This window comes from Stegodyphus dumicola, chromosome 3 (genome assembly GCF_044657685.1).
Source record: "Stegodyphus dumicola isolate Sdum_Otavi_A_Nest chromosome 3, ASM4465768v1".
Classification (NCBI taxonomy): Eukaryota; Metazoa; Arthropoda; class Arachnida; order Araneae; family Eresidae; genus Stegodyphus; species Stegodyphus dumicola.
This window is the reverse complement of record NC_140770.1, coordinates 215289769-215302550: the sequence shown is the minus strand read 5'-3', so window position 1 is coordinate 215302550 and position 12782 is coordinate 215289769. Positions and strand designations below refer to the sequence as shown.

The 12782-nt window shown below is 35.2% G+C and overlaps 1 protein-coding gene across 4 annotated transcripts in view; it reads right to left on the bottom strand.

Moving 5' to 3' along the window:
- Positions 1 to 12782, bottom strand: part of LOC118181480 (Krueppel-like factor 7) — a 245085-nt gene that overhangs the window by 153246 nt on the left and 79057 nt on the right. The window contains exon 2 of one of the 4 annotated variants that reach the window (XM_035350629.2): positions 7354 to 7393. The exons of the other annotated variants lie outside the window; for them this stretch is intronic. Coding sequence (XP_035206520.1) covers positions 7354 to 7393 — 40 coding nt within the window. The remainder of the gene's footprint in view (positions 1 to 7353; positions 7394 to 12782) is intronic. 4 annotated transcript variants of the gene reach the window in all.

The window sequence follows — 12782 nt, the reverse complement described above, 5'->3', positions numbered from 1 at the left end:
ACCATTCTTAACACTCTCCGTTCTAAGACTCTTACGTGATGATACACACGCACATGTGCCACGGGCACTCACTCAAATTCAAACAAGACAAGCGCCTATGAACTTTCAGCCCCTCTAACCATTTTTAGAAATCTTTTCCCACCGAACTCCCCTTCCGCATCTCAACACCAGTAAAGAAACGAGAATAGTAAGCGGAAAGACGAAATACCTCTTCGAAACTGAACTTAAGATTTAATAATAATTTCCCAAATACATTAACCTTCTTAAATTCTAATACCGTGGATATTCAATATAAAATTTAAAAAAAAATTTAGCTGGCTGAAATGTACTAAAAGACAAGCATTAGAACCTAGCAGTAGAAATGAATTAATAATTTCGTTCCTTTAAGTAAGGGATTAAAATTACAGAGGTTATCGTAATCTTCAACACAATATGTGTAGAGAACATTGACACAGCTTACACTGCACAGAGCACACGTATACCTTTCCTGAAGAATAAACAGCTTCAATATTTTTAACCATCAGTCTAGTTAATTAATCATTAAATTCTTTTTACTTTGAAACATACTGTTCCGTTGAAATGTTGCATTTTTTAGTAGAATGTAAAAATAACTATGGTAAATATATTTACACTATTTGAGCCGGCCGGACGGTATAGTGCTTAGAGGAGCCTACCAACGGGCCCGGGTTCGAATCCCAGAGAAAGCATGGATCTTTGTAAATGTGTGGTGGTCGTGCGGCATGGAGGCACTCTAAATATGCGGCCGGCCGAAAGTCCTCTCGAGAGGTTGGTAGCAGGGGGAAAAAGGTGGGAGAGCTCCGGACCCTACTTCCCCCCCCGGGCGTGCTCTCCATCAAAATTGGAGGCGGAACTGAGCGAAGCTGTAATGTCACCCGTATGGTGCTCAAGGCTCCTGTCAACGACAGGCACAATCTTGCACTCCTTTCCACGATGAATTTCGTGGGATTGATCTGATGTTAGTGCCAGACAAGTGACTAAGTTACAACAACACACACACTATTTGATTAGATATTTTTTGAATTTTCATTAACATACCATGATACAATATAGTGAATCGTGCTTAAAAAGACATTTTACAGAAATTATCAAATATATTTACCGTATAAGAAATTTGATATCTAAAAATGGACTACAGAGTTATTAGAAGCAGTAAGGAATCTTTTTATAGGAGGAGATTAACCCTTTAGGTACATTTGACGACTTGTCATGCACTTGTTTTGACTAAGTTATGGATAATGAATCTTAATCGTCATTCAAACTAGGGCAAAATTAAACATGTGCGTTCTTTTTCACGGCAAAAGTGATTGGTATCAGTTATAAGAGTAAGTTTCTTCCAGTACTTCAGTGGTGTATTTAATTATGGCAAAGCACACTAGGGCTATCTGCCTAAGGGGGAGGGATGCCTTCGTGGAGGACTTTCTAAAGAAACTGGCTCGTATACACGTTACATATGGGGAAAACCACGAAAACACCCATGCAGCCGGCCCGTTCGCGGGATTCGAACCTCGGACCAAACTACCAGTGTTCAGCGACTTTACCGCTCGGCCGCTGGTGGGCCCCAGTACTTCAGTGAATGTTGCTTGTGAAAAGTCAACAGAAGAATTTTTTCAAATAAATCCATACCCTAAAGGTTAAATTAAATTATTTTATTACGATAACAGACTTGAAGGTCATTTCCTTTAAGACGGACACCTTCGTAAAGGGCTTTCTAAAGAGGCTCTTTACGAAGGCCCTTGAGTCGTATTCACGTCACGCATCGGGCGCTGAAAATGGGTCTAGCAACAATGTACAGAAGTAGTCCCCCTTATCCGCTTATTTATTAGGCCATTACAGGATCATGGAAGATGTAAACATATATACATGAACGACTATATATATATCCCGCCCAACCGAAACAGTGGTTAGTAACTGACTGTCGTTCCGAAGTGCCCGGGTTCGATTCCCGGAGAAGGTATGGATGTTTTCAAATGCATAGTGCCTTTGCGGTCTGGAGGCACTCTAAACATGAGGAAAGCCGAAAGTTCTCTCGAATGGTTGACGGTAGGGTAAGAGGATTGGGAGACTCGTCCCCCCCTCAGGTGCTCGCCTTCAAAGGGAGAGGCGGAACTGAGCAAAATCATACTGTCACCCGTATGGTACAAGAGCAATCTTGCCTCTTTGCCACGTTGAATTTTGTGGGGTTCTTCTGATATCACACAAGCGAATTTGATCGCAACAACAACATAACACTAAACGAAACATGTAAACATATTGATGTTAATTTAACGTAAGGGAGGTAATTATGACAAAACACAGGATAGCTATTTCACTTCTGGAAGAATTCCTAGAATCTGATTATTTACATTATGTTTGGGGATAACTTATAAATCATTCAAGCTGCCAGTCTATTCAATTATAGAAGAGAAGCTAGGACGAAACTAAGAGTAGTGAGTCGTATGCATCTATTGGACTGAAATTTTATATCCACTAGAAATACACACTGGTAACCAAGTTACCGAAAATGGTGTAATGTTATTTTCGGTTATCAAGTACTATCTAGAATCTTTCTCCCTGAGCCTTGGACTCGATGACACCTACGGCATCTAATCGAAAAGATGAATAGGTAGGTAACTGGTTGAACTGTCTAGCCCTGCCTCATCTGTCTGCATAATAACGATAAACACATTAATTTAAATATTTTATGAATATCTACAAAGTTATTACTTATATAAAGTTGTATTTCCTGAACCTATTTCATGAGTTGTTGCTGGTCTTCAAGCGACACGTTAATTATTTTCACTTAAAAGCTATATAACGCCACCGTATTGAGAGCAAAAAAGGAGTGTTGCTTTCTTATCAGTCGCTCGATCAAATGCTTAGATTAGAAGAAGACTCATTTGACAGTATTTGCTGGAAAAATAAAGATACGCTAATCAAACATCCTCCCACACCTCTTTGGCAAACACACACACCTGCAAAGGCATCATAACTTTTCAATAATGTTAAAAAAAAAAAAAATGCTTTAAGAGGCATGCTAAGATTACTAATTAAATTTTAAAGCAACTTTTCGTCTTTCTTTTTTCACACTTTAGTAAACCCCGCTGATAAAAGTGAGAAACTTCAGTTTTATTTTTAATCAAGCAATATATAACTTGAATTTATATATATATATATATATATATATATCGCTGTTATGAAGCTCGAAACCAAATCTATTGTTACGTATTTTTGTTCACGTACAGTAAGGGTTCGTGGATTTGGAGTTAATAAGGACGACACTTGATGAAGTATCGAAAACACAATTTATTAGCCAGTATTCTCAGTCCAAAATCACGTTTCAAAATCACGACAGTTCCAAAATCACGTTTACAGTAGTCGAAGAGCTACTATAAACACGCTGGAACAATCAGCGACACAGCGTTCAGGCTATTAGGCTATAATGGTGAAGACAGCTTCACGGCAAACACCAGAGTACAGCTCCCGACTCTACTCGGTCGTTCTGCGAACTCTACGTACTCTAAGAGACTATCAATGCACTCGACGACCAACTCGGCACTAGACTTCGAGACACTCGTTCACTGACTCTTAATTGACTCGACTGGGCACTCACTGACTGACTATCAACTCGCTACTAACTATCCGCGTACCAGCAGGGTTTATATAGCCTTTGGCTTGCGTTCGTGAACATTCTCGGCTAAACCAGTAAGAATTCGTTGCAGAAGGTTCTCCATCCGTCTATGGCATATCACCAATTTTGTCGCCGAATGGGCGATTTCTCGCGAAATGCGGCAACCTTGCCTATTTTTGCCATTTTCTGGTAACCCTAACCTGCTTTGCGGGGAAGCTATCTTACCGCGGTTGGACATTTCGTAACACTATGTTTGTTAACATTTCATAAAGATTCTTCATGATATAGTTCATACAGAAACTATCATAAGCATCATAACATTTCATAATGATTCTTTTATTCTTTATTCTGAGTGAGGATGATGGTGAAAGCAAAGGATAAAAACGCCGTTTTTAAGGGGGGGTACATGAATATAGGAGAGAAGCATTGTAAGTTTTCTCGAGTCCGAAGCCAAAAATTATTCTCAGACCTCTCGAAATCTTCATACAACAAGACTTAGAAGAAGAAAAATGAAAAAATTATATGAATGTTAAAATCTTTTAAATAACGCAAAATTACAATCTGATTTTAATGAAAAATAAATTTAAGAATACATTTTTAAAAATTACTATATTTACAAACAGATACAACTGCAATTTGGCATACGAAGTGTAGAATTAAAACTCTTGAATCTCGAGATTCATCTTCTCAATAAATTTTGACAAAATGTTTGAGTAAATAGTTTAGATTCCCCCCCCCCTTTCAAGAATCTTTTTCAATCAAAACTAGCGTTGAGAAGGGTATAAACAATAATAGCCTAAAATCCTTTAATGGACTTTAGCAAAATGTTTATGATTCAGTGCATAGCGACTCATACAAAACTAATATAGGCAGTTTTTTCATATCTTCTAAGAAATTCGGTATGCTTTATTTGGTTGCGTTCTCTGATGCAAATACAACAGGCAATCGAGATTCAGGAAAATAAATTTTACGATCATTATGAAATATTTTATGCAAACCAATCTATCTCACGATTATTTCGAAATATTTTCCATTCAAAGGGCAACCTGATAATAATAAACGTTGATAGCGCAGTGAGTCAACTTCTGGCAACCATTATGACTCAACGCTGAATGATTTTAGAAAACTTGCGTTGTTAATCTAAGGATTAAAGTTATGGAGTGTGCTACGAATATGTTAAGTAACAGACATAATATCCAAAACGGTGACTATGACTGATATGACTCCTTTTCAGTTATCATTTCTAGAATCCGTCTCCGTGAGACTATCACAGATAAAACTGAAAGATCTAAATAGCGTAAATTTTTTAGTAGATAATAAAACCGATAGCAGCAAATGAATGAAATAATATTGCAATGATATTCACAAACTAGAATGGGGGGAGGGGGAATTAAAAGCCAAAACTTCTATCATCGGATTGGGGGGGGGAGTGTATTTACTAAAAAACGGTGAATAACAGAGGAATGTTCTGGAAAACTTTCTTTTTCCAACAACTTGTCCTGGAAGTGTAAGCAGAATGAGTGAAGGCAGCAATTTTCAGCGTGGAGAACGCCATAAATGTTCAAAAATTACGGGTCACTTACAGATAACCCGTAAAGTGTTTATAATTTTCTAAATTGTTTACGTTATAAGATATTTCTCCCGCCTTCGTGGTGTAGCGGTCAGCACGCTAGCGCGTATTCGAGAGGTCCGTGGTTCGAGTCCCGGCGAGGGCACTGCTCATTTTTTACATATTCTGCTTCCAAAAAATCCTAATGATTCTACAGTGGCGCCCGAACTAAAAAAGATGGTGAATGATGATTCTCCACAACCAGGATTTGGCATTTGGGTCCCCTAATCCCCAGTCTTCCTTTAAAATGGGGAGTATATAAGGTATTTATTTCTCTCGCCTTCTTAGCATGCATTCGTGGTGCAGTGGTCAGCATCCTCGACGAGTATTCGAGAGTTCCGTAGTCTCATAGAATTGTCAGAATTTTTAGACTGAACATCTCTGCACTAAACAGACATCTGAAGATTCACATAGGTATTTTGGGATTCAGAAAATTTCCGAAAGTACGTGAACAATTGGGAAATGCAGCATATACATTTCTGTAATTATTAAATTTAATAATTCTAGATCAAAGAACACCAGCTGAATGGTTTCAAATCGCTTCTAAAGAATTTTTCTTTCAGGCTACCTCAAATGAATTAGATGAGGTACGTATTGAAAAATACCTATTAGAAACTTATTTCGATTTTTAAGACCTTAACTATTTAAGACCCAATCACTGAGGTGTTCCCACACCTCAGTGACTGGGTCGGAAAAACATGTTGTTACAAAATTCGCTTACAACTTAAGGCTCACCCTAATACTACATCTTTCAAACTTCATTTTAAGTGGGTCTTAAATTCGATGAAATTTTTCTGCCACTATTTCTTATGCTGATCCTAGTGTTCCTCATTTCCAACAATAACAACAACAGAAAAGGATATCTAATATAGTAAAATATAGTAGTAATAAGTAAAATATATAAATATTTTAATACTGGAATATATATAACCAGTAAAACAGTCCTGCTACAAATTAGAAGAGTAAATTATCAGATGTGTTATCATATACTTTATTTCAACAACCACTGGCAGTATGCTGGTCAACGAATAACCCCCCTACCATTTTATGAAATACGAAAGATTTAAAAAATTCCCCGTCTTGCATACATTATTCTATGAGATATTCACCATTTATTCGAGTTTTTAGTACTTTATATTAATTCAAAAAGCGTATGTAGTAAATTTGAAACTTTTTATTATGAGCGCCGCGATAAGAACTACACGATTAATAAATACAAGAAATTTTTAATTAGTTCTGTGAAAGAGGAATGCATATGAATAGTGCATAAGGTTTGCGAAATATAAATTCTGTTGTCTTGGAAAATGGTTTTGATAGAAGCCAAAATCTGTGCTTTTTAGATTAATGGGAGGAATTTTATTTTGTGCTAGTTTCGGTTGCTCGTTATTACATATTATATATGTTTGCCAACGAATGTATTCTTCTGCAGGCACTCTAGCACTGTAATCGGTAAGATTCATGGTTCAAATCACGACAAGGGCACAGTTGATTTATCATGCTTCGCGTCTCGTAAAATCAGAATACTTTCTATAATGACGCTTGAACTAATGTGAAGGTGACGATAACTCGTCAGCTCTTAGATTAGGTCGACTGGGTCTTAAGCCTCTTCCCAGTCATGTTTTCAGTGGCACAAGAATAACAAGGAATTATTGCATTTCCTTGTACATGCTCTTCTGGTCTAAGCAGTTAATATATCCAGCTGACAAAAGGAAGATCCACCGTTCGAATCTCAGGGAAGGCATTTTTCACACATCCTGGCTTCAAAAAACTTAACAGACTCTAGTACTACACTTTTATACCGAGCATAATATATTCAACTAATACTTCTAAAGTAATGAATATATGATGTTTGGTGCTACTTTTTATAAGTTTTTTGTTGTTGCTGACAACATATTTTTCACATAATTTTTGACAATAATGAGAATGCATCAGAATACTCAACTTCTTTTTCTTAAAAAATCTTAGCGTTATGGTCCCTATTCCGCTAAAAATCACACAAACATTTACATTTGAACTTACAAACAACATATAAGAGAAAGAAAACGATTAGGATTTTGAGCTAGATTAAAGTTTTTTAATAGTTTATAAAATAAGAATTAAAAATATTGAATATCACCTTATTTTTGAAGTTTATCAGAAACAGAAACGTCACGTACCTAGGAAAAAAAGAAAAAAATATATATTGATGACAAAACGTTAATAAATAATTATAAGTATACTACATATAAGCATATATTATTTTAAATCTACAAACAAAATAATTCTAAATCGAAGAATAATATACATTACATTCAAATTCTGCTCCTGTAGTAATTCAAAATACTAATATTAATATTTGAACTGATAAATTTGATTTAAAGTAATATGGTAAAAACACACAGACAATCACCGATTCACAAAATACTGATGAAGATTTATTTTCTCGAAAATTTTAATCGAGAGGCTGAAATTGAAAAATTTACAGAAATGCATATTGCCTCATAACAAATAATTAAATTAGACCTCAATTATAACTACAAACAATATGCATTGATAACAGCAACAGTACGCATATCCAACTTTAAGAACTTGCTCTAATTCAGGCAGTTTGTAAGTTTTTTAGCGCATGGGGTATCCCTTAGCGCATAATGGGGTATCCGCGCACAATACAGACTCATCATATTGATTCAGAATTTTAGATTGATAGACTGCATTTTGCATAATAGTGCAAATGTTTATAAAATAGATGTAATCTAAATTACATTACATTAATATACAGCTTTCTGCTAACTGAAGATTTAAATTACAGATAAGTAAGCAGAGTTCTTTTAAACCACTGATTTCATTTGACATATTAATCCAAGATTTTATGCTTCACAGAATGGCAATATCGCTCAAATTAAAAAATTTTCATGCCGTGTGAAAGATTCACAAGATTCAATGATGCTGTACTGTAATGTAATGTAATGTCAAGTAAATTTTCATGATTTTTTTTTATTCAATAAAACGTACTAATTAGCAAACGCCCATGTGTGAAACTTATTACAGATGAAAGGTTTATACACAGAAAAATAACTGATACTTTACGCAGTTGAAAATATAAACCCAAGTTGCAAGATACACTCAAAAAGCGTGCTTTTTAAATTTCATCAACATACCAAATGTCTATATTCTCACCAGTTATCAGTTATCTACTTAGCTAAGTATACACACGATTAAGTTTATTTATGCACGAAAAATATTATAAATATCGTCAAGTAAATGCGGTTCTTGCCTTATCTTAACATGAATTTTCCTCGCAATGAGCTACAAAAAAGATTCTGTGAAAAAGAAGAGAGTTTCATATCTAAAGAAGGACATCTTCCATTTAAATTGGCAAAGCCAATGAAATACAATGTATACTTGTTACCAATTTAGATAAATAATGGTTAGGTCTAAACACGAGATGATAGACCGCAACAAATTTTATGCTAATGGCGCAATATTGAGCATGTAATTTCTTGTAACTACGGTAATTATGAAAAACATTCTTTAAAAAATTATATCATACTTTTGTTTTATGCATGTAATGTTTGAAAAAAGGGTCACACGCTTTGCTGCCTTAAATACTGTCCCTATATATTCACTTCCATTTACGAACATTCTACGCATGAAAGGCCCGCCGGCGGCCGAGCGGTTAAGTCGCTGAACACTGGTAGTTCGGTCCGAGGTTCAAATCTCGAGAACGGGCTGGCGGCATGGGCGTTTTCGTGGTTTTCCTCGTGTGTAACGTGTATACGAGCCAAACTTAATTAACATTTTACTGCCTGGTAATCTTGCTGTAATGTAACAGACTACTTCTAAAAGAAACCCACCCACTATTTTAAGAAAATATACATTGTTTCCATAAAATTCCTTATTAATACTTGCCTGGAATCATTAATTAAGAAAATAAATGTTATAGCATTTTTTTCAAACAGCGTACATGCGTAGTCTAAATTAACATTATCAACAGAACACAAAATATTTTAATACAGTATTCATCTTGCATCGTTTTACACAAATAGCTTATGTTCGTTTTGTGCAAATAAGCTAATTAATGCGTATATGAATCACTTTCGTCATTTCTGTTAATAATAACGTCTAAAAGAGAAAAGAAGAGTACAGTATGGCATATACTCTCTCGTCAGTCATTCACACTATACGTCTTTATTCTTCTTTTGTGTAACTGTACATAGAATTTAAAATACTTTATATTTAAAAAGACTAGACCAGCGGTTCTGAACTTTTTGACTAACGCGTACCATCTAAACAAAAACTACAATGTACTACTACTAGCAGCACCACTCTTGAACAAAGCTCAGATCGCATAAATTTACGAGTATTAGAGAAAAAAACTCAATCAGGATGCTGGGGTTTTGCTAAAAAATACTTTGCTTCTTTGCGTACCACCACTGGTACGCGTGCCACCGGCTGAGAACCCCTGGACACAACACTTCTTTTGACTTTTTTTCTTTAAATGACGTTTTCAAAGACCTTTACTCTAAATTCTTTTCCAACAAATAAGCAAAATGCAAGCAGATAAAAAAAAGAAGAAAATATAACATTGCAATCGTCGCTCAATAAGAGCATCTTCGTTTTTCAGAACTACTAAAATAGAAAAGATGAAAATATATTAGACAGAGCACGTAAACGATAATGGAAGGTGGGAGTGTCGAATATAAAGCCAAACTAGTGTTACCAATAAAAAAAGGGGGGAAGAAACTTTTTTGGACTAAAACTTTCGAGCGAAGTTTTCTCCACGAAGAAAAATAACTGTATAAGAACTACAGAACCTCGTTAGGCTGTTTTTACCGCTGATTCGGCCTTCTGTAAAAAAAGGATCGCCGTCTCTCTCCTACTCCTTTTCCAGACAGAAAAGCAGGAAGGAAAGGGGTGCGAAAGAGAGAGAACGGGGTAAGGAAAGACAGGTGGGGAGGAAGAACTCCATCCTCGTCTCTGCTGCTGCTCCGGCGGATGGCTGAAGCAGGATCGATCCGGTGAATGACCGCGGCAGACAATCATCGATCGCGCCTCACGTAAAGGTCACTTCCTCGGGTTCAGATTCGTTCAAAAATAGGCTACTGTTTACAAGGATTTACGACTTTTAAAGAGAGCATGGTATTGTGGTACAGAATTCCTCTGGGCTCTCCAAACGAGGGCCACTCAGTCTAGGTTTGACTACAAATGAACGTGTACAGTGATAGCTTCATCTACGTCAATCATTCAGAATGTAGGCATAAAGATTTTAATCAGCGGCTTCAGTAAACCGTTGCGAAATTAATTAATCTGCATATTCTTAGCAGATGTAATCAATTCTGAGTCTCAGTTCTGCATAATTCATATCGATCCTCTTTAAGTAATATTCCTAACCATGCATCTGGGAATTTCCAAGGTACTGCAGTTGCAAAGCGTTATATTTATACAAATTTCAGAAACATAATGCTTAATTTAATAATTAAAATTTTTCATTATTAAATATTTAAAAAAACAACAGTAATAATATCAAATGTCAAAATGCGCATTGTGTAATTCAAGTAATTCTTCGTCAAAAAATTCTCAAACTTTTACTTTCGAAATATTTTACAGTAGCTTTTGCACTTTTCACATTGAAGTACTTTCTCGAATGAATCAGCACATTAAATGCTCTTTTAATAAATAAATCCTTAGATTAGATGTATGACTTTCCCATAACACTTCGGGTAATGGCAACATGAAATTCAAAATAATAATCACCGAAACATTATTTATATATAAAAGATATAATATCAAACAATATTTCACACAGTTTTGCTAGTTATTTGGTGAAAAACATCAGCATAAATGCAATACTCTATGTTATAATAGGATGCATTTATAATAAATAGGCAGTGGAACAAGTATTTACAATTACGTACATAAGAGTGTCACTTAAGTCTCCCTATATAGTGCAAGAAAATAAGTAGCTACGTACATCAAATTAATAAAAAGTATATTTAAGTAAGGTCAAGTAACATTCTACACGTCACAATTTGTTACGTTACGCTACGAGAAGAGGCATTATTTGCTACCCTATTAGCCCAAAGGTGCGATAGCCCTAGTCTCAAAACGGCATTATGTGGCGTTTCACTACAAACGGCGAATCACTTTTTAAATTGTTGCCAATAAATACTATAGCCTTGTATTATATTTAAAGAAATTAAATAATGAAGAAACTGTATGAATGCATATGTATGTTTCTCACATTGTGAAAAAACGACGGTACCGACAGCCATCAAATTTTGAATAACGTAATCCTCCACCCGAACCACCGCAACTGGAAGACCGAATTATGAATTTTGAATTGGTTTTATTATCTATTTCATATTTTGTAAAACTTTAACGAATTTTTGATTAAAAAACTCAACGATTTCAAAGCAAGCAACGGCAACACCGCACGGGGGGGGGGGGACATTTTTATCTCCAACGCGCGAGATTATCTGTCGGTAATTTTAAAGAGATGCTAATTTTAAAATATTTTGTGATACTGCTGTTTAATTGAATTTTATGTAGTTTAAGTGGAAGAACATGATATGTAATAAATAAAGGTAACATACAAAACGTTAAAAAACGCCCCTTTGAGAGTAATATAAAATCTGAAAGCTTTCGGATTTTTTTTTTTTTATTTATTTACTTGCATTTATTGTTTTCTAATATTATCTAAATATTACCGCTAAATTCCCATTTTGACAATGTATATCAATTACCATAAAATATCTAATATCATTGTACATCGAAGACATTTACAGAAAAGCAATGAGATTTGCATAGATTTAAAACAACAGTTGGAACGGCCGTGTATTACGTCTAAGGAGAGGGAAATGATAACCAATCAACTCCAATGAAACAAAAAAAAAAAAAAAAATTGCCGTGATTTTACTTGATTTGACTCACGTATTTCGCATTCGATAAAAATTTTAAATAAATAAGCGGATCTTTTCCTTTATAAAAAACAACCTGCCTTATGTAGCCAGCAAAACTACACTACTGCGCAGGAAAACCGCAAAATTCCGTACGAGGCTAGTCGCCTGATATGATTTCAGGGTTAACAAGCAAGCCATGGAAAAATGTCTGAATCAGCTGTTAGTTACGCAGGAAATCGGTGACGTAAGCTACATGCATTTCATTACGGACTTACTAGGGTTTAAAGGAGAAATAAAAGCAAACTGTGGTTTCTTAGAAGTCGATTTTGGCTTCAGGTGCCAGCAATATGTAAACTTCAGATTGCTAACTACGTCACAGAGTTTGCCATTACAAATTTTTTAAATTACAAAGTTATTTTCTTTCAATTATACAAATATTTCGCTTCTTAAATAAAAATAACAGATACCGCTGCCAATTCTTAAAACGAAATTTTTGATACTGAATCAAATTAAACCTCAACTCAAAAAGGATTTCGACTTTTTCAGAACATTCTGCATGCCTTTCACGAGCATAAAATGGTGTAAAGAGAAAAATATAAAGTGCTGAAAAATAATGTACTATCGGCTGAAAAGCAATATAATATTTTAATCAACAACAAACAATTTG